At 42.7% G+C, this 20903-nt stretch overlaps 1 protein-coding gene across 3 annotated transcripts; it reads left to right on the top strand.

The window, feature by feature from the left end:
- The first annotated feature begins 665 nt into the window (after positions 1–665).
- Positions 666–20868, top strand: LOC6494755. 3 transcript variants are annotated; one of them, XM_014907460.3, is made up of 8 exons: positions 666–1553; positions 9031–9110; positions 14356–14441; positions 14531–14794; positions 17356–17926; positions 18520–18768; positions 18891–19047; positions 19172–20868. In XM_014907460.3, the coding sequence occupies exons 2-8, from the start codon at positions 9056–9058 to the stop codon at positions 19269–19271; spliced, it is 1482 nt and encodes a 493-aa protein (XP_014762946.1). In that variant the 5' UTR covers positions 666–1553; positions 9031–9055; the 3' UTR covers positions 19272–20868. The 3 variants fall into 3 exon arrangements, with proteins under 3 accessions (XP_014762946.1, XP_044571136.1, XP_044571135.1); XM_044715200.1 differs by lacking the exon at positions 666–1553 and adding an exon at positions 8029–8307; XM_044715201.1 differs by lacking the exon at positions 19172–20868 and having other exon boundaries at positions 18891–19051.
- The last annotated feature ends 35 nt before the right edge of the window (positions 20869–20903 follow it).

Here is a 20903-nt window from a genome sequence, read left to right as displayed (position 1 = left end):
AAATGCGGCCTTCCTTGAGGACTATTAAGTTGTCAAAGGATCTACGAACCATCTAGTTGGAGACATCTAGAAATACCTTAGTCGGGAGTCTAATGCAAATGTTTCTGTTTAGCATTCATCAGAATCTAATACTAATATCCATCGAGAACATCAAATCTCATTTCAGAATCCCCAATTAATTCATCTTGCTCGCCGCCAGCGTGGGAATTAGAACACCCGCGAGGTTATTCCCGAGTGGCCCAAGACCACAAAACTTTAATTAATAAGTTTTGATTGGCCACGGTCTGAAAATTGGCTAAAATGCAATTTCTGGAAGCTAGTTCCAAATGGTAAAACTACACCAAGGGCAGAGCAATCTCCATCAAGAAATGAAGACTTTACCCATCACTCCAACCGGAATAATCTCGAATTTCTGTTCAAAATCTGAGAAATCTAAAGCAGTGTCTTGCCGTGCTCTCCATTTATCCACCTGTCTAATCCGAAAGTAATTATAGCAGCGTGCATTTTAAAGTATAACGGAAATGCCAAAGCATAAGGCATCTGGACCACATTATCCTAAGAACACTGTTCCCAGTATTTGATGCCTTGGAGGAGCGAGAGGATTGCGCAGAATCAGCATCCACAGTTGTCAGTTTGGTTCTATGCCTTCTCGAACGCTGGTTGCCTTTGCTGATGGAATCAGTTGCACGTCGGGCTCTTAACGGAACGGTACCACCATCTCCGGAATGCGGAGTATCATCCTCGGAAGCACTGTTGTTGTCTGACTGTTGAGAGCTTGGAGGACCTTTTTTCCACCTGCAGGTGTTTGGCGCCAAGCTGCCCACTTTGCCTTTTTTTCTGTGACGCAGAGAGACAAATTGTTTATCTTGTGTCAAGTGCTGGGGTATAACCACACTCTAACCCAACACACCAGCCCACCACCGCACCACCACTGCCCGAAAAACCTACTCCTTCGAACCCGCTCCACTCCGGATCTGAGTTAGTCAGTGAAAGTTTGTTGTCGCCGTTTGTGGGTGCCGTCTGTGGAGTGCTTAACCGTAACGAAACTCGGTTTCTGGGGGAGCCCCAAATCGGATGACATTATCTCCCCGGGCTTGAAGCGGTATACGGCACAGGACCCACGGCCCACGGCAGGACATTCGCGGTTCTGTAGAAGGAGGGTGGGTGCTGTGCAGGGCATGGAAAGCAGACTGCGGTGTCTGATGGGTGGTGAGACCGAAATTAAAAGCGAAACAAGGCGTCGCACCTTAGGCATGCATCTTTAATCAGGCCCCAATGAATTTGCGCGCTCCGTGGAACCGTGCGAAATGTTTACGGCGTATGGCGTATGAATAAGCAATGAAATAAGCGCTCCCGGGCATTTGTCATTTGGCAAAGTGAAAATTGAAGTGACTGTGAAATTGAGACAAATGTGCTCTGGCATACCGGATTAAAATTAAACCGAACTCTGTCGAGCCACCTACCGCGCCAGACTTGGCTAAAAGTTACTCGAAGCTAAGGAATCAGAGGCATCAAGGAATCGAGGAATCTGGCCTTAATTTGTTCTTAACTGGGTAAATATTGAGTTTCAGCTTTCCAGACACGTTTACCAGTTCGGCAGTGTATGAAATGTGGGGATGTTTCACACCTGTTACAACTTAATTACGGCTACGGCTACGACTCCGGCTATGGCTCGGCAAAAGTAACTGAATTATTCACCTGGAATGCGACTCGAGTGGCTCAGGTAGCTTCGGGGAAGTATTTGCTAAAGCAGAAATACAAATAGCCAGCGGGGAGAACGTGTGTTTGGGTCTGTGTGCTTTCTGTCCAGCAACTGGGCTAATTCCCCCCGAGGCTGTTGGCCAAAATGGAATTCCGGGGACTGGGCATTCCGGTATATATAGGGGGAATAGCAGTCATATAAACGAGAATGAATGAATGTAATTGCTTTTGATTTATCTCACTCTCATCACCACCAGCAGCGGCAATAAATAAAAGCGCGGGGGACTGGGCGCCAGGAAATAGAGTGGAAAGCCATTTATTTGGTGATTTCCGCCAAGACCTGGCCAAATAAAGAAAATTCTGATAAATTATTACCCAGATGATTATTGATGAACACTAATTTGTTAAGTCAATGCGACTTGGGGAGGTCCCTTTACTCACTCCCCATATAAGACCCCCAAAAACTGAGCCCCGACCTGAACCTCAACCTTTACCTCAAAACCAAAACCAAAATGGAGAAAAGGGAAATGGAATTTCAAATCATAAATTTATTTATGAAGGAATGCCGGCGAGGGCGTAAAGGTCCTTTGGCATTGCTTTTTTCTGGGTTTGCGGCCAACTTATTTGGGAATAAAGGGAAAAAGTTTTACTTTTTGTGGCCGAATTATAAATATATATGTATGTATATACGTTTAGATGGATATTTGGCACACGTATATGAATTTGATTTTCATCTACTGAACACTGGGGGGGAGCTTAAAAACGACAAAGTTTCTGGGTCAGATGCCCTCGAAATTCCCTCAGGATCTCGGGGTTTGAGGGTAACTATTTTTGTGCTTCATTAGAAAGGGGAGAAAGTCATGAATTCTAGATTAGGTATATGATTAATGTTTAACACTGACCATGGCAAAGTTTTCAGATTTAAAATGTGTTCTCTCACCCCACCATCCAACCATTTTCCTGCTTCCAAATAAATCAATTTCTGAAATGCATCGGCTATGTTTGTGCATCACTGCGGTATATCCGATTATGCAGCTTTGATAGAACCACAACGATTAATCAATGACACCATAATGGCTTTCTGCCGATTCCGCCGCTCTGCACAATCCATACATCAAATCAGGTCCGAGCTCGAAGCTCCAGGAATTCATTTGGCCAAAGATTGAGTGCTTCTCACAGTCAATTAAATAAACAAATTCTCCAAAAGCTATTCAGTTTCATTTACTCTAGATTTTAATTTGTTTTGTTTTTTGTTTTTGTTGGAAAATGCATTTCTATACTCTGGTACACTCTACAAAAGATTTTATTTACTTTTTCAACCAACATCATGGATACTATGTGATTTTTTTACAAAGAGTTACCAACTGAATTGGGCCACAGTGCGTATGAGTAATTTTTATTAAAATTCTGAAAATGGATTTAGACCAGTGGTGGGCAAACTCTCATTTCCCATAACTCGCGAGCATAGGGCCAAAAATTCTGCTGCAGCGCTGCCGGCACACGCACAGTATGAGCGAGCTCGCTCCTCTCCGAAGCACTCTCATTAGCTTTCGTGAGAGGGCCAAAGTTGGCATTTTTCTCTCATTTCATTTCATTTGAGCGCCAAAAATATTCTGTTCTACCAATGAAAATGAATTTATTCGATGATCGGACCTCACTGGAGCACGACCATTGCGACAAAAAAATCACTGAGAAAAATGTTTCTTGAAATTTGTGAAGAAAAATTTTTTTTATTTTTTTTTTTTTTTTTATTTTAATTTTTTATTATTCGTTTTATATTTTCTTTTATATTCCTATTATTATTTTTTTTTATTATCTTTATTAATTTTATTATAGTTCGTATTTTTTCTTTTATTTTTGTATTATATTTTCATATTTTATTATTATAATTGTGTAAATTCATTATACAAGTCTGAAAAATACAAAAAGTACCTTATTTTGTGCAATATTTACAAAATTACCGATGAACGAATTAGTACACAAAGTTTTTCGCTCAGTGAATGGGTTGCTCTCTTTGTTTTTCGCTGCTTACGCACACAATCAAATGTTATAAATGTGTGCGTTTTGCCCACCACTGATTTAGACCTTTGACTTGATCAGTAAATTCTTTTATACATAAATTTAACTACAATTTAAATTTAAGAAATCAAAAACCAGAAAGCTCTCCCCATTTTTAAAACCAAATTGAAACAATAAATCTGAAGTATATATATTTTTTTGCTCTCCGGTGCACTGTTGGTTGGGAATAAAAATGTTCCATTATTTTTTGAAATTAATTGGCCAACGGTTGTGAAACAATTTCCGGTCAGGAATTCCTCTAGCATTTAGGAGGCAAACACGAACCAAAAGGGGTGGTGGCTCCCAGAATTGAGGGTTGAGTTTCGAGGGGGTTTAAAGCATCTCTGCCAGCAGCCCAGAGGCATTTTGAATATTTCATTTTCGAATTTTAATATTGACCAACTGGTCAAATAAATTCGTTGCAAACAAATAAACAAAGCGAAAAGAATGAAAAAGTATAAAGGATGCTGGAATGGTGCTGGTCCTTAGATCCTTAGATGGAAGATGCTTTCATTTGATGCCGATCCGATTGTTGAAGGATCTCATGGCGTGGCATTGTGGCAGGGTCTGTGTACTTGATTCGCTATGCATCGGCTGGTTGGAATTTATGGATTCTGAAAATGTTGACACAATGCCCAAATAATTCAAATGTTGTGCGAATCTGCTGAAATATGTTATACATTCATTTACATGCAGATCTGCTGGGCTTGCTGGCTGCCTGGCTGGTTGGCTGGCTGGATGTATGGCGGGGTGACTGGGCTGAGCCCTTCGGCTTTTAGACGGATTTGACACGTAGCTGGGAAAATGCAGATACAGAATTCAAGTGGGCCCATTTCGCAGGATGAGCAACGGCTGCAGGATGCCAGGGTGTCAGGGTGCCAGGATATTCCAGGGCCGGTTGAGAGGGTGTAGTAGATGGTGTGGATTTGGTGTGGAAAATATAGAGTTTTCGTTCACCCATGCTGGTTTTGTTCGTAGTGTGAGAATGTGTGTGCTTCCAGTTTGTTTGTGTTGTAGGTATTTGCATTTCCATTTGGTTTTCATTTTTTATTCCTTTTTTTGCTACCCTGTTTTGTTGTATTTTTGATGTTGCTATTGCTGTTGCCGTTGACTGTGACTGCAATATTCGCTTGAATAAATTATCCAGGTGAGCATTGCTCTGAATACCAAAGAGGCAGGCAGCACACGCCACATCGGACTTTAAAATCAAAGGCAGATGGTTCGGTAACTTAATTGTCTTCAATTGCAGCCGTTTGGCAATTGGCAGCGGTAATGCATGCTAATTTTCTGAGGCAGGGGCGGGAAACGGAGACAGGGAGACAGGAGGACTTCCTGCAAAATAATGCCATTAATTCGGATTACAATTTCATGTTTCATGAAGTGGCGCTCGGCAATCTTCTCGACTATCACCGAAATCCCCTTCATTGTATTCAAATTTCTTTATCCCCTTATAATGTCCGTCCCAGTTCTCATAATGTCTGGGGGTTTATTTTACCGCTACAGACCCTCCCTTCCCGAGACCTATCTTACTTTCTTGCCGATCCTATTTTGCTCCTTCCTCACTTCCTCCATCCTTCTCCCTTTTCCAGTCAGTGTCGCCATCGCTCCTCCTTCGTCTTTATGGTTCATGTTCATGTCTTCTTTATCTAAATCATCCAACTGTGTAAATATTTGCCTCGCTTCCTGCATTCCATCCTCGTTATCCTTAAATCGTGCGTGCCGAGCTATACAAAGACAAACGGGTGCGACAGAGAGCGGGCGAGTAACAGCAGCGGCAAAGAGGTCGATGAGGGGGAGTGCTCCAGGAGCGGGAAGGAATAAAGCAAACCAGCCAAGCGGCCAACCCAACCCAGCACAGCGACCGACCGACCGAGTGAACCGACCTACTCTACACTGGGTTAAATTTTGCATAAGAAACACAGGACACAATGCACAGTGAAACGAGAAACAAAGCAGCCGAGAAAATTTATAAAGAGTGTATATAAATAATAAAGAGTGCAAAAACATTTCTAAGGAGCCTTTAAGCTTGGAAAATACTAAACAGTTGATTTGTTTCAAAGGAAACATTCTATACTCCTTGAGCCCACTTAAGTATGCTATAGATTTTACGAGCCAGCATTTTCGAAGCCTTAACGAAAATATAAAATTGAATAATGACATCAGGATCCAAATGGCTTGCCAGGATACCAAAACAAAGTTTAAAGGACAAAAAAAACAGGCTAAACTTTGAAATAAAAATGTTTCTAAACTACAACTTTTTGAAATGTACTTCAGTTAAAAATGTAGTTGAGAGTTTTAGTTCCTAAACAGAGTTTAAAAATAATAAATGAATAAATAAAGAAAGAAATCTGTTTGTTCCACTGTACGTAATTTCAACGGTAAACAATAATCGCAGCATTAATCTGAAACTGTGCACAAATCCGTCAAACTTAGTTGCGAAAAGCGGGGGAATCCTCGGAAAACTGAAACGAATGGCAAAGGGAGACAAAAACAACACTGGATAAGGACTTAAGCGGCAACTAAAACAAAGGCACAAAAACAAACATTGGCGCAGATTTTGGGGCGCTTAAGCTGTCATTAATTTTAAGAACTTTAACCCGCTTTCGTATACCTAAGACCCTATAACCCCGTCCACTCGTTAGCGGGAAATTCATCAATTTTCCAGGTGGCTCAACTGCTTTAATTTAAAAGTTGGCCAACTCGGGCACACAAACAAATAGTTCAAATCATCTTCAAAAGGCAATTAAGCAGCGTGACTGAGTGTTTTATGGCACTGAAAATTATACGACTACTAGCAGTACCCTGCCACGTTTCGCTGTGGCATATTGTTGTTGCACGCATAAAAAATAAGTCAAACAAAAAAGAATAATTTTCAAATTAATTAAATTCTGTAATACTTGTGGGTATACAATATTCTTTGTTTCTCCTCCTTAATCATTCATTATTATTTCTGTATTTTAGTACATAGGTTGCTCTTCACTTAAGCACCTTGTGATACACGACATTTTTTGTTTTATTATCAGGCGCAAAAACAAACAACGCAGATGGTCTTCCGACCCGTGAACATGCCACGTATAATTGACCATGGGAAAAACATGAATGTTCTAGATTTAAACCACAAACTTTTAAGGATTGGCCTTGTGATTTGTTGATTGTCATGGCAAATGCAAGACGTATCGGAAATTGAAGTCTTTTAAATTCAAACGGCATATCGGTTGGGATCATCGGGATCCTCGGAATGAGAACTTCCTCACCTTTGAATTTTCCTATCATTATCGTAGCGTAAATTACATTGTTCATCAATTTACTAACCACCAAACGCGTACCGTTGCACAGTTTTGGTTGGTTTATGTTTCGAAGCATGATTACTACGGAGCCAACCTTTAGGCGTAAATTGTGCGGTGGTAAGCCAGGCACGTCCAAAGAGTTTAAAAATTCAATTGGATAGTTGGTGGCTTCATCTTCATTTGTGACGCAGTCAATGATTCTTGTGTTTCGCCGCAAAGCAATGAATACAATGGCTCTTGTGGCGGAGTCAACACTGGCAATTTCACTTTACCATTAACGCAGCATAATCCAGGCGTTTCTCCGGAAAACTTTAATGCACCACAATACTCGCAAACAACGTCCATTTGCCCAATGCCCAATGCAATGCGTCCATTTGCTAGGATGCAAGCTGTAATCATTGCTGCAATCGTATCGAAACGCAGCTCGATTCAAATCAGCTAAATATCTGCGTCGCAAATTGAAATCTATTTGAGAAGCACGAAGTCGAGCCATACTATTGCGGCGCTGTTCACGTGCAATTTCTCGTTCTTCTTCAGTCCTTTCATATGCAATATTTTGTATTCTTCTTGCATTACGGCTTTGTCGGGAAAGATTCGACCGTCTTGGTCGCGGCATTATTAATTAAACTTCACTTCACTTCAATCCACTTGTTAATTATTTATTTAATAGAAATAGTTTTAATATTGATTTCAGAGCAACACAATCTTTTTGGTTCGTTGTTAAATTTGAGAGCCTGACTATGAATTTGACTTCGTTTGTAACTGACATTTTGACATTTGACATTTTCTTCTTAGCTGTCTGCCTAAATAAAAAAGTATGGGCCAGGGAGGAACGCTGTCGAACGGGACAAAAAGTATCCTATGTCCTTCTCCTGGCTCTAAGCTACCTCCCTACCAATTTTCACTCAAATCTGTTCTTCCGTTCTTGATTTATAAGTGGTGTAACATAAAACACGATGTTCTTTTATATATATAGATTGCAATGCTTTTTATGATTTTATGCCCAGACTCAGAGCCAGAGCTAGAAGGAGAGATTTCTGATGTTATCTGGAATTTAGTGGGGCATGCTGGCCAATTATCCCTGAGCACAAAGAATCGGGGTCACCACTTACGCTTCAGCAGATCCACAGGAGTACTCATCACATCTTTCAGAATGATATGAGTTTAGTTTGTTTTGAATACAGTTTTGCAAAAAAGCAAAAAAAAAGGACTAACGAAAGAAGAGAGTATTTTATGTCGTTTCAAATTTGCCGGCAATATTGTGAGTATTTGCTGACTGTGACTGTGGTGGAAACCGATACTCGACATTCCAAATGGGGCAAATGTTTGGTTTCAACATGGCCGGAGGGCTGAGAGTGGGTGGGTGGCTGGATAGTGCCGCTTGTGAGGATAAAAGCTATGGCAGATAGAGCCAAACATTGACAATATTGAAACTCAATCCGCAAACAGAAACAAAGGCCAGAGATCAGCTTCGCCATCATTACCGTCGGTCAGTTGCAATCAATATTCATAAAGATTTGCCAAAAGTTTCTGGGACGGCATGGAGGAGGTTAGTCGGGCCAAGTTTCGATTGTCTTCGGGGATATGCGTAAAAACTGCTACCAACTTTGTCCTGGCTTATTTCATTATGAAACTTATCAACAGATTTGAAACAAAATTCCCTCTTATTTTTTGTGGGCCCGTAGTCGTCTCTGGCGCCGCCAACTTTCATAAGTATTTACAATGTTGGGGGCGTTTTTGTCAGCTGCATTATGATAAAAATTTTACAAAGTTTTCCTTAAGCTTTTTACACGAGCTTACCGCAAGATGTCGGCCCATGGGCCAACGCACGGGGGGAGTGCCTCTGAGAGGTAAGCTAGCAAGGATCGAAGGGTCTTGGGGGGGGGAAATGGCTTAGCTGAAAACTTGAAAGGGACAAAATCCCTTTGGCCTCAAACTATTATTACATGCTCATATAGATTATTCACATTCTTTCACTTTGCAGTCAACCGCAACAAAAGCAACAAAGGATGGATTCTAAAGCTGGCTTAAGTGCGCTGGAGGAGAGGTCCCTGAAAGGTTCAGGTATGTGTACATACATATATGTGGATTATATAATTGCCGGCAACTGTCTAAAGAGTATTGATTAGATTTTGTGCAGAGTCTTGACAAGATTTTAAAGAAATTTTGGATGAGAAACACTAGCTAGGATTATCATTTCATTCCTCGTACTTTAAGCAAGGCCTAACAGTTCAATTGAATCGTTTGAAACTCTTAGTTTTTTGTTCATTTCACTTAAGCCCTTTTTTGGTCTTATAGTTTGTCACTCCAAACTATGTATATCCCTGGATAAGACCGAATCGAATCGGGTCTACAAGGAGAGGAACAAAAAAGCAAACATGGCACTGGGGTAAACAGAGGAAAAGCCATCCACCACCACCACTACTATCTCCACCTTGGTATTTATATGGTCTGGAGGGCATTTAGAAAACCCCACACTCGAGAAACGACTTTGTCTGCTAACCTCTATTTGCCTGGGAGTGTGTGGTGGGTGCTTCTTTTTTCTGCTATTCCACCTTTTCGACTTTCGACTTGTTTACGCAAAAGTTAAGGAAGGACATAAAAGCGAGCGGGCATCCTGGCATCCGTCGTAAAAACTCTCGCCGTCACACTGGCTGATGCTGATACCGATAGCGAATTGCAAATGGTGGTTGGGGGTTTGGATGTTGGGTGTTTTGGGGGGGGAATTTAATCATAAACACACAGAAGTCGATTGCGTCATGTGCGAAAACAAAACTATTTGTCGTTTCTATTGTTGTTGTCCTTCTTTGCCTTTCATTTGAACTCAAAAATTCAATTTAATTTTAGCCTGAATCGGGGGACTTTCTTTGGCTTTAACTGAACGAAACACAAAGACATCAGAATAGTACTGAAAATAAAAGTGCCAGGGGGATGGCTAGGGGAAGGAAAAGCGTCGGAATATATCCATCAAAGCTGATTTTTTTGTTGCTGCTATTCCCTTTTGAATCTAATCCCAGCAATACTGGAAATTTAAACAAAAAAAAAATGGCAACATTGGATTACAGATTGTCGCCAGGGTGAGGCCAAAGCGAGGAGCTGAGAAACGGGCATAAAAAGGGGATATAATAAACAAGCAGAGAAAGCAGTAGCGGATGCTTAGCTCCTCCTCCTAACTTTCTCCCAGGGCCCCGCCTCCTTTCCTTGAGCCCCACTGCCTCGTGTATGCTTAAGGGCAGAACTTGACTTTTTGGTTTTGTTGTTGGTTCTTGTTTCCTTTTTTTATGATTATTTTTACTTTTGTTTCGACTAACGAGACGCATTCCGTGGTAATCCGTCCCCGGGGAAATGTTAAACCAAAAGGGAGACCTTCTTGAAGGGGAGGGTAAGCCTGAAGGGGCGAGGTATCAGGATCATCGGTATCTTGTCGAAAATCGCTTAAATGGACCATCAATGGTTCGGCCACGAGCCGAGAAATCGCCAAAGACATTAACACTGACAAAATGTTGATTAAACTGGCAGCCCCTTTGGGCCATATTGAAATGGCCAACGGTCAGCTGTCAGTGGGGAGTAGGATCCTGGGCAGGACAAGAGGGAATCTCTTCACTTTGAAATTGAATAATTTGCATATATACATTCATACACTTGACTCCCACGTGACCTATGCCTAAGTCGACACGGCAAAAAAAAAGGTGGCCAAAAATAAATTCTCGACAGGATATACAATGCAGTAGTCCTGAGAAAGTCGGACAGGTTGCAGTGACGGTTGCCACAAGAAATATTAAATAATATGAAATGCACCAACCAAGCCACTATTTTTGGCACATCTCAAAACTTTTGCATTCGGGAATCCCCCACGGATACGGACACGGACACGGACAATTTTGACACCTCTGACGGTTATATTTGGTTTCTCGCTGTGCAGCCAGGTGCTCGAGAGGTTGAGGAAATAAAAGGGTTATATATCATGCCCAAGACAGCGTCATCGCTCTGAAGAGGGTTCTTTGCCAGGCATTTTCCGACCCAGTGCAGGGGTCAGGACTCGGGGCGCTAGTGACGGGCGGGGCCAGGCGGCGGTGTGTGTTAGCTCAAGTGCCTGCCCCCGAGGCAGGAGCGGCCTCTGACTAAAGAAAAGTCAGAGGGCTGCCACTGACTGGCTGCAAGAAAAAAAAAATCAGACTCCGGTGTAGGCAGCGGCCCAGGACAGTGTTTTCCGCTTTTCCGGACGAGCAAATGACCCGGAAAGGCCAAACGAAAGGCGGCAGGCGGCAGTTGGCAGTCGGCAGGCTAAAGGAAAATGCGGAAAATATGGCATCGGGAAAACACAGACTCTGAACAGAAACAAAAAGTGGCAAACGGAAACAATTGCAGTGACTGAGCAAATGTTTAGCAACCTGCCTCCGGGGAAGAAATATGAAGGGGAAGGGGGATCGGTGGGGAGAAACCGGATACGGATACGGAGGCGGAAACCGGAAAACGGAAGGCTGGAGGAAATGCAAGTTAGTAGAGTTTGTGGCTGCGGCCAAGTTGATATTTAAATCTGATATACACCATCAATTGTTTAGTCAAGTGCTTTCCATTTAGAGTTTGAACCAAAGCCAGGATATGCACTTGAAGAAAATTATTAATAATTATTATACATAAAATGTTTTCCTAAGAGTCTCTAAAGGATAAAAACACAAGATATAAAATATCTTGTAAAATGAATAAACTAAACATTGCATTTCCTTTTTAAGATAGTATTTAAAAATTAAGGACATGCCTTCTCCCAATTATCCGATTCTGTGCTTACATTTTCTAAAGGTGTTGACTTTTCTGCCAACTATCGTTGCATCCATTATGTAGGCAGGAATTCCAGGTGGACTGGGCAACTGCACCTGGTCTTCTGGCCTGAAATGCATACCTAATTACGTTAATGGTCGTTCTGGCCATAAATTAGTGGAGATTAGGCCACGCCAGCCAAATTCCCTCGCACCTCCAGTCCCGGGGAACCGAAAACTCTGCCAAATTGTACCAGAAATTGTAGAGAAAGTTTAAATGGCAGTGCGGCGGAGGCGATGGCGATAGCGGGTGAACAAGAGAAATAATAATTATTATTGTCATGGCTATGAGCGAAAAGTAATTATTATTATTATTGCTTTTGCTCATTCCGAGAGCAACGTCGAACAGGGTCGATTGGGACAGGTAAATCAATAAATTTACATAATCATTGTGTAAAAGACCAATTAATGGCGCTTTAAATGCAAGATGGCCAAAGTTATTTTTGCCAGCAGCGTGAATCGATCCGTAACACCGACCCGACTATTGTGCAAAATATCATTCAATTAAAATAAATGCCCATAGAATACTGCAAATAAAAGCAACGAGCAATTCGTTATGGTGAAAAATTGAATTTATTAAAGTGAAAAGTTATTTGGAGCGAAATTAATTGTTGGTGAAATGCCGCTAATTGAAAAGTACGACAAGGATGGTGGCCCTGGCGGCCCCGGGTGGCCCGGGGGAGATTCAGAAAAACAACAAAACTTTTGCTGGTATTTTGGCATTTGGCATTCCCCTTGAATGAAATGGAAATTAATCTAATTTCTGTGGGACAAGCAGGCAGAAGGAGAACACGGATAACCTTTTAGGCGGCGTTCAACAGTCGCCTGATGGGCGTAATTAATCAACCAGAAATGAAAAATGTTAAGCCCCAAGACTAGGTCTGACGACCCATCATAAATATCATGCTCGCTGCAATGCCAAACAATTAACACAGATCTAAATTTTCCAGCCGCTTGAAATAGCGCACCTGGCCTGCTTTCCGTTGCTCTCCCTGCCCCCATTTCACCTTTCACCTTCCACCTTTCCACCGCCAGGCTCCTTGGGTCGAGTCCATCAGAATGCACTCTGCTGACAACTGCCAGCTACTTATGCATGTTACTGCCACTGACAAGAAACTGCCAGAGAAACAGAAAGGCTTGGCTGTCTGCAGGGGGCTGGGCAGGAGGTGGCCTAATAGCCAAGACAAGAGGAAGTGTCAGACAGGGTTGCCAGCTACCTAGGGTGGGTATATATATTTTTGGCGAGGATATGCTGCTTTTTAATGAGATTTCCTTTACAAAATGGTTGCTTTTTTATTCTTCTTTTATTTTTTAAACTCTTAAATTTAAATAATTAATTTGAAATATAATTTTTAGCCATAAAAATGCTAAATGTTCTTCACTGGCAATGCAAATGTTGCATTCCGTTGGAAAAGGCAACGACAAAAGGTGTTAAGAAAGCCATTTCGCCTGCTAATGAGTGACGATGTCTTTGTGTGAGTGTATCTCAAGCTGTACGACTGTGTGTGTGTGTGTGCAGGTGTGTGCTTTTTCTCGCCTTTTACGTACGTTTGTGAGTGTGAGTAGGCCTGTGAGTGTTTGTGTGTCCCCGTGAGTCCTTGCCAGGACTTGAGCCTGAGCTGAAGAGCAAACAAAAATGTTTTCATGTTTGGTCCTGTCAACAGATTTATCCATACTGCCCCCTACCGCCCTCTCTGCCCTACCGAACACCTCGTCCTTTGGTTTGTGCCTGTGTGCAGAAGCATTTTGCTTAATTAGTTACAAACAGCTGAAACTGAGCGAAAGCTACAAAACACAAGAAACTGAGTAACTGAGAAGGATGTATCCCACACCCATACCCATAGCCCCACCCCCTGATGTTTTTAAGGCTCCGCCAAATGTTTACAAATGTCGCAACGTCTGCTGCGGGCAGCTAAAGATACAAAGCAACACTGCCGAGATACAAGATATAGGAGACGCCCAGATACAAGATACGAGAAGGTGTAAAGGATGCCGATGCGTTTGGTAACCAGGATGTGGGTGCGCCGACACAAGTCAGTTTGAGATAATCCGATGAACTTTCCGTCTGTCGCCGGCACACTCATGGGGGCAGATAGCAGGGTGAATAGTGTGAAATTTATTCACTGCATTAAATTCGCACATAAACGACATTATCTAGCGTTTCAAAGGGAATTTTCTCATTCAATTTAATTAAAGTTCAAGAAGTGGGTAGCTGCTTGCCGGCTTGTTTAAGAAATTTAATTTCAAAACTATTTTATTGGTTGTTCTGAAATTGTTTACAAAAGTTACAGCTTGGTTTTATTAAATATGTTTTGTTGCCAAAGTACTAGTGAAAAAATAACATTAAATTGTTTATTTTCCTTTGCCCTGAACGACAATTTGGGCCATTCAGTAACCCCGCGGGGGCAGGCTGGGCCATAAAGTTAAATTACACGTTTAATTACACCGCCATTAACCGAATGCATTTCCCTGTTTTCTCCTCTTTTTCGCAGAAAAACTCAAAATGCTGGACATCACACGCGACAAACCAGTTAAGGTGGCCGTCAAAGTGGCGGTGCCAGTGCGAGATCATCCCAAGGTAACACCATCCTGCCATCCCACCTACCCAACCACCCATTCACCATGGAGGTAAACATTTTCATTGCATTTTCTCTCCGTTTGCGACAGTTCAATTTCGTGGGAAAGCTGCTCGGACCCAAAGGCAACTCGATGAAGCGCCTGCAGGAGGACACCATGTGCAAGATGGCCGTGCTGGGGCGCGGCTCGATGCGGGACCGACGGAAGGAGGAGGAGCTGCGCGCCAGTGGCGACAGTCGCTATGCCCATCTCTTCGAGGACCTGCACGTGGAGATTTCGACAATTGCGGCTCCGGCGGAGGCTCATGCCCGGATCGCATACGCCCTGGCGGAAGTGCGCCGCTTTCTCGTTCCGGTAAGTCCCCAGACTCGACCCTGTTTCCCAGCAACCGTTTTTGAGGGGCATTGTTTGCGTTTAATACCCATTAATGATTAAAGTTTCGTCCGCTTTTGCCCGGGCGGGCCAAATGAGCATCTTAAAGTTGGCAAAAACAAGCAGCTTAAAGTTATGGCACATAAAGAAAAAAATACTTGAAGGATGCATGAATCCTTAATTAACTTGCGTTGCGATTTTTTTGGCCCAACAGAAGCTAGAAACTTTTTTACTTTGCTTTGGTTTCAAAAAAGTTTCATCCAATTAATGAAATTTAAATAAAAGAGGTTTCTCAAACTGTATTTAATTACAGGATTTATGACAAATTCTAAAATTAAAATCTTATATTTTTTGAGAGAAAAAAATCATTTATTAAAAGGCTTTCCAGAAATTTAAGTTCTTCAAAATAAACTTAAAAGCGAAAGTCTTATTAACATTCTTTTCTTTAAAGTTTCACCTACAACTTCACTCTATAGCTTTCTTCATTTGTTGAAAAATTAGTGGAAATTATAGAGAATAGTTTCCGAAGTGTAGAAGAAGGAAAGGACTATAGAGGACTCTCCTCCAAGGTTGTGCTCGTTATCGACTTCAGCTTCCGTGTTTCTGGTGTTCGCGTGGCATGCAGCGGGTTTCCTGCGCTCCTCGCTCACTGACTAAATTGCATTGTGCTGTAATTACATTTGCCGCCCCCACTGGCACTCGACTGGGCTCCGCCCATGCTCGCCATTCTCCATTCTCCTTGCTCCTTGCTGGCTAGAGAACTTGGCTGGCATCTTCCTCTGTCCATTGTGTGGAGCTCGACACGCCACTGCCACTGCCATCGCCATCGAGCCCCACGTCTTTTGGTGGCAAGGATTGTATGTACATATACATTCATACAAACATACATGCATCCCTGTGTGAGTGTCTCAGAGTGTCGGGGATGAAGTGCCTCCCTCTGCTGGTTGGAACTCCCTTCCCAACTTGAGACACAAATGTTAACCGTTTACTATCTGTAGCCAGCAGACCGGGCGATTGGTAGACTTCTGGGCCACGGCACGTCCTGGGCATCAACCACACTTGCCCAGTTACCCGGCATACTTTATTTATATATCTTCTTTAAGATGCAGGCAGAAATGTGGGGATTGGACATGAAACAATTTAAACGGAATGCCCGTATATATCCGTATATCTGGAGCAGAGCAGGACCGTAATACGGCAAGGGGAATCACAAATGAGCGCAATGGAAAATTATGCTCTGAGACCCCATCTTTTGATCTATAATTTCCCACAAAATTCAATTCTCACCTAAGCCACATTGTTTAAGCATATTTTCCGCATGCCTCCCCTGCCTTTGTCCTGAGGGTATGAGTTTGGATTTGAGGGGCTCGGAGTTTGTGAATGGAGTTTGGGTAATCTAATATATTGACATCCTGGCCTGCCTTTGACTGCCGGCTGCTGGCAACATCAAAACTGTCTCCTGATGCACAATTTCCCCCTCTGAGTTATTCCGATCCGATTACACACGTTGGAAAATTTGCATAGAAATTATTTGATATCTTCAACACAGGAGGCGATAGAGACAAAGGCGTCGAAAGAAGAAACTGTTTCAATTTAGATAAATTGTTGGGCTATATATATACACTCATGAGGTGGTTGTGGTGTGGTGTGGTGTGGTAATGGTGTGTGTGTCCTGTGGGTTGGGAGTCCGTGCAAATCTCATCTGTGACATATTTAAGCTTCACCCACCTGGCGGGAAATTGTTTATGGCATCTGCAATCAGGATTTATGTTTTGCCAGAGAGTGCCATAAAAACGCTGCCTTATGTGACAGTTCTTTGGGAACGGGATAGGTTATAAAAAAATAAAAAAATAAAAAAAAGGAACAGGAAATAGGAAAAGGAGCGCTGCACAGATACATGTGTTGTGTGAGCGCGATTTTGTTGCGAATTCAGATATATATTCATAAACGAGTTAGTCGGTTAATGGGGTTGATGAAATGTGTATCCAGAGTTTCCTGTGCCTGTGCCAGCCTGTATCCTTTGAATCGTTCTCACACCCGCACCCGCAATACCACCACTCACATAATTGCATTAAGCACTCACAGATACACAGATGTGAGTATATAGGATATGGGTAAAATAAAGTGAACCTTGTTGATTGAGAAATGTAGGCTTTAAGGTCTATTACAGACATTATTGTCAGAGAAATAATTAGTTAAAGCTTTTAAATTGTATAGAATCCAGGTTATACTAGGCGTATGAGTAATTTTTAAAGAAGTCTTCTAAAGGGCCACCCTAAAAAACATATATATATTATATTATTTAGCCTGGATGTATCCTGGGGGGCCGGAAAATGGAATCTGCTCAAAGGGTACTCCGCGGGCAACACGCGACACATAAAACGTGGCGCACAAAGTTTTAATTGACATCCAATAAAATTCGCATTTATTGCCAGCGACGGCGGCCAGGGAAACGTGAATTAAATTTAATTGCTCCCACGAACGATGGGACATACCCAGCACCGTCCTCGGCTAATCCCACTATGTATTTCATATGCCCGCAGGACTACCACGACGACATCCGCCAGGAACAGATGTGGGAGATGCAGGCGCTCACGTCCACGCCCGGCCTGGGCGGTGCCCATTCGCTGGACGACTCACTCAGTCCTACCATTAATACAAGTAACCCGGGCACCGGTTCGGGGGCGGGGATCAGCGTTGCCAACTCTAATAGTAGCTCCAGTGGGCGTGGCCTGGGCGGCGGACTGGCCGACATGGACACGTCCAACGATGACAAATCGGACAACGACGCCAGCGGCATGGAATGCCTGTCGACCGTCGACAAGCTAGAGTGCTCGCCCACCTGCGCTAGTCTGGCCATCTCCGGCATAGCCAGCATTAGCACCGCCAGCTCAAATCACACCCACCCGCACCAGCACGCCCACACCCACGCCCATGGACACCACCAGCCACACCAGCAACAACATCAACACCAGCAGGCGGCACACCACCACAGCCACCAGACGCACTTCCACCAGTTGCTGCAGCAGGCACACGGCGGAGCCAGTGCAGCGGCAGCGGCTGCCTGCGGAGAGCATCTCACGGGACAGGCGACACCGGCGACGGCGGCAGCACGTAAGTGGACTTCTCTTCGGCAGCAGTGGTTTAGTCTGGGTATTAATTGGAAATTACTGCTTCCATTGACAAAGTGCCTGCAAAAGTCAGGGAACGCAATCTCAGCTCCGTTGGAGAGCCAATGGAAGCAAAGCCAATGGATTATTGGTTTCTAGGGTATTAAGGTGTATTCTGGTTCGGTATAGGACTTACTTATCAAGGGTAGTTGAATATTAACTATCTGGAATCGGATTTATAGATAGTATATAAGTTTATTACTCATACGCAGTGTTGACTTAGCTTCAAAAGCTAACTTTCGCTTCCATTGAATATCAGTTAAAAATTAAAGTAGCTTTTTTTAAAATATATAGTTTATTCATTCAAATTCAAAATGAAGAAACATTTCAAGTTTAATTGAAATACATGGCGCATGAGTAATTTTTATGGAGCATATGAAGATCTATGTATTTATCAAGACTATCGGGTCCTAATTATCCCAAAAAGGGTATGGAAAGTCTCCATTGCCAGAGACAGAACAAAGACTCGTTCGGAGTAATCCCCCAACTGCCATTCATTCCATTCTTTTCCTCATGTTCCGCCGTCAATCCATCCAGTGCACACCACAGCCATGGCGGTGGCATTGCAGCATCAGCTGACAGCCGCAGGAATCGGAGGACTCCTAAAGCCGGCCACCGGAGTCGGGGCCACTATGGCCGGGCTGCCCACCACGCAGGCGAGTGGCACGGCTCTCCAATTGCCCGGCGACGGGGAGGGGGCGGCCACATCCACGCTGACCCTGTTGGAGCCCCCGGGCACCGCCCTCCTGCATCCCGCTCTGCGCAACGTCAAGACCATCAACATAGGTGAGTGTGGTGGACGAGAAGCCTTTACTGTTACTAATCTTGACTTTTGCACTGAAAAAAAAGATTCTATTTTCAAAAATTTCAAAATATAACACATCTATTTGTATCTCTTTGTGTACCAGGTGGAGGCCTGGGACGGAAGCGACCGCTGCTGGGCGTTCCCCGGTCTGGAATGAATCCCACAAAGCGCACCGTGATGAGCCTTTTGGCCCGGGCCAAGAACTCGCAGGCCCTTCACTCGGTCCGGCAGCCGATGGTCACAGCGACCAGTTTCGCAGAGTGAGTTGTCCAAAACCCATGCACATATTCCTTGTTCCCTGGTTACCAATGGTAGTGGAAGTTTTGGATATTGGATTGGGATGAGGAGTGGAAGGGGCATCTATAAATTATTCCGTTTCTGCAGACCGTTGCAGATGCTGACCTCGCCGTTCATCATTCCGCACCAGGCGGTGGACCAGCCGATCCTGGCCCTGCCCAAGGAGAGCCTCGCCCAGGGCGTCTAACCCAGTGACCTGCACCTGCACCACCTGCGGCTGCCCACCACCGGCGGCGGACCGAGTCCGATTTGACCGACGACTACCCGCACCCACACATTGGCTCCGGAGTAGGTACCAGCTCTGCCTCGAGATGTCGGGAACGGGACACATACGATGTTTGTGTAGTTGATGCGAACTTTTCAATGTAGTAAGGCTATTTATATAAACATACCGATCTTTAGGGACTAACTGTGAACTTATCTGAGCGAAATCTCGAGCTCGTGCTACACGATTTTATTTTTTACAGAGAATAAACGGAGAGTCTATTTGCAATGAGATGTTTTATTTCCACTGATCCACTGCAGATCACTGATCCGCACAAAAAATGTTCGATTTAATAGAACAGATCTAAAACTTTAAACAAATTGAAACCTAAAATTAGTGTCAAATTAAAAACAAACAAAAAACCAAGAAAACTTCAATAGAAATAAATGTAAACGCAATTACTTTAAACAAATTACTTTAACTAAAATATACACACAAAAAAAAATACGAATGCGAATGCAGATACCAAAAAACACGAGTACCATAAAATATATATATATATACAATACATGCGAACACGTATACAAGCATATACAGAAACAAATATATATGTGTGTACTTAAATCTATATTAACTTAAGATTAAACCAAACCAAACTACTAAATTAAAGAGATAATACAATAATTTTAAAGTATTTTAAAAGCCACAAAAAAAACCAAAACCAAAAACAAAAGACAAAGTCAAATCGCAAAAAAAAGCAGAGAGTTTAGAAAAAGTTTAGACAGACAGTTGAGGTAGAAACCCCGATCAGAGAGATCCCACCGCCTTCAGCTTCAGTTGCCTGATTGATTAATTGATTGATTCAGCCACATTGAGTCCCCTGAGATGAGAAGCCACCAGCAGCTGATAGAATATGATAGATAGTTCGGTTTCAGTTTTAGAACGGACAGTTTCAGGACATCGAAAACCGCGATCGCCTAGACAGTTATGTATATTGTTTGTTTAAGCTATAATAGTACATATATGAAGACGCACCTAAGGATAATGTATGGAAAGGTCTCTGGTCTGAGTTTAGCTAGATTTTCCCAATCTCCGGCACCCACCTAACTTTCACAAGGAATTCACTTCCGATTCCGGTTCGAGAGCTATCACCTTAGCGCCCCCAGTTACTTTGTTGACAGTGCACATCCCCACATAGTACTTACATAGCGATAACCGATATACAATAACAAAACATTATTCAATAAATGTTCACACAAAGTTTAATCAAAATACAAAAACCAAAAAAAAACATAAAATCTTTAAAAAAACGAATATTTACAAGCGTATAGTAAAAAAGTAACGTTAAAGTAAAATATTGATGTTCAAAGAATGCAAAATCCGTGAAAAGTCCTACTCATGTCATTAAATGTAGATGCCAAATATGCGATTCAAATTAAATAATTAAAAACCCACTTAAACGGGCAGCCTAAAAACCACCAAACCACCAAAAAAAAATACACACACCACAACTACCACCACCACCACGAACCACAGCTTCGAGCTATTCGCAAATAAAATGCAATATTTTAAAAATAAAGACTTTTAAAGACTTTTTCTGGGGTGGATAAAAAC

This window comes from Drosophila ananassae, chromosome 3L (genome assembly GCF_017639315.1).
Source record: "Drosophila ananassae strain 14024-0371.13 chromosome 3L, ASM1763931v2, whole genome shotgun sequence".
Taxonomy (NCBI): Eukaryota; Metazoa; Arthropoda; class Insecta; order Diptera; family Drosophilidae; genus Drosophila; species Drosophila ananassae.
The sequence above is the reverse complement of the archived record's forward strand: the minus strand, read 5'-3'. Positions and strand labels throughout refer to the sequence as shown.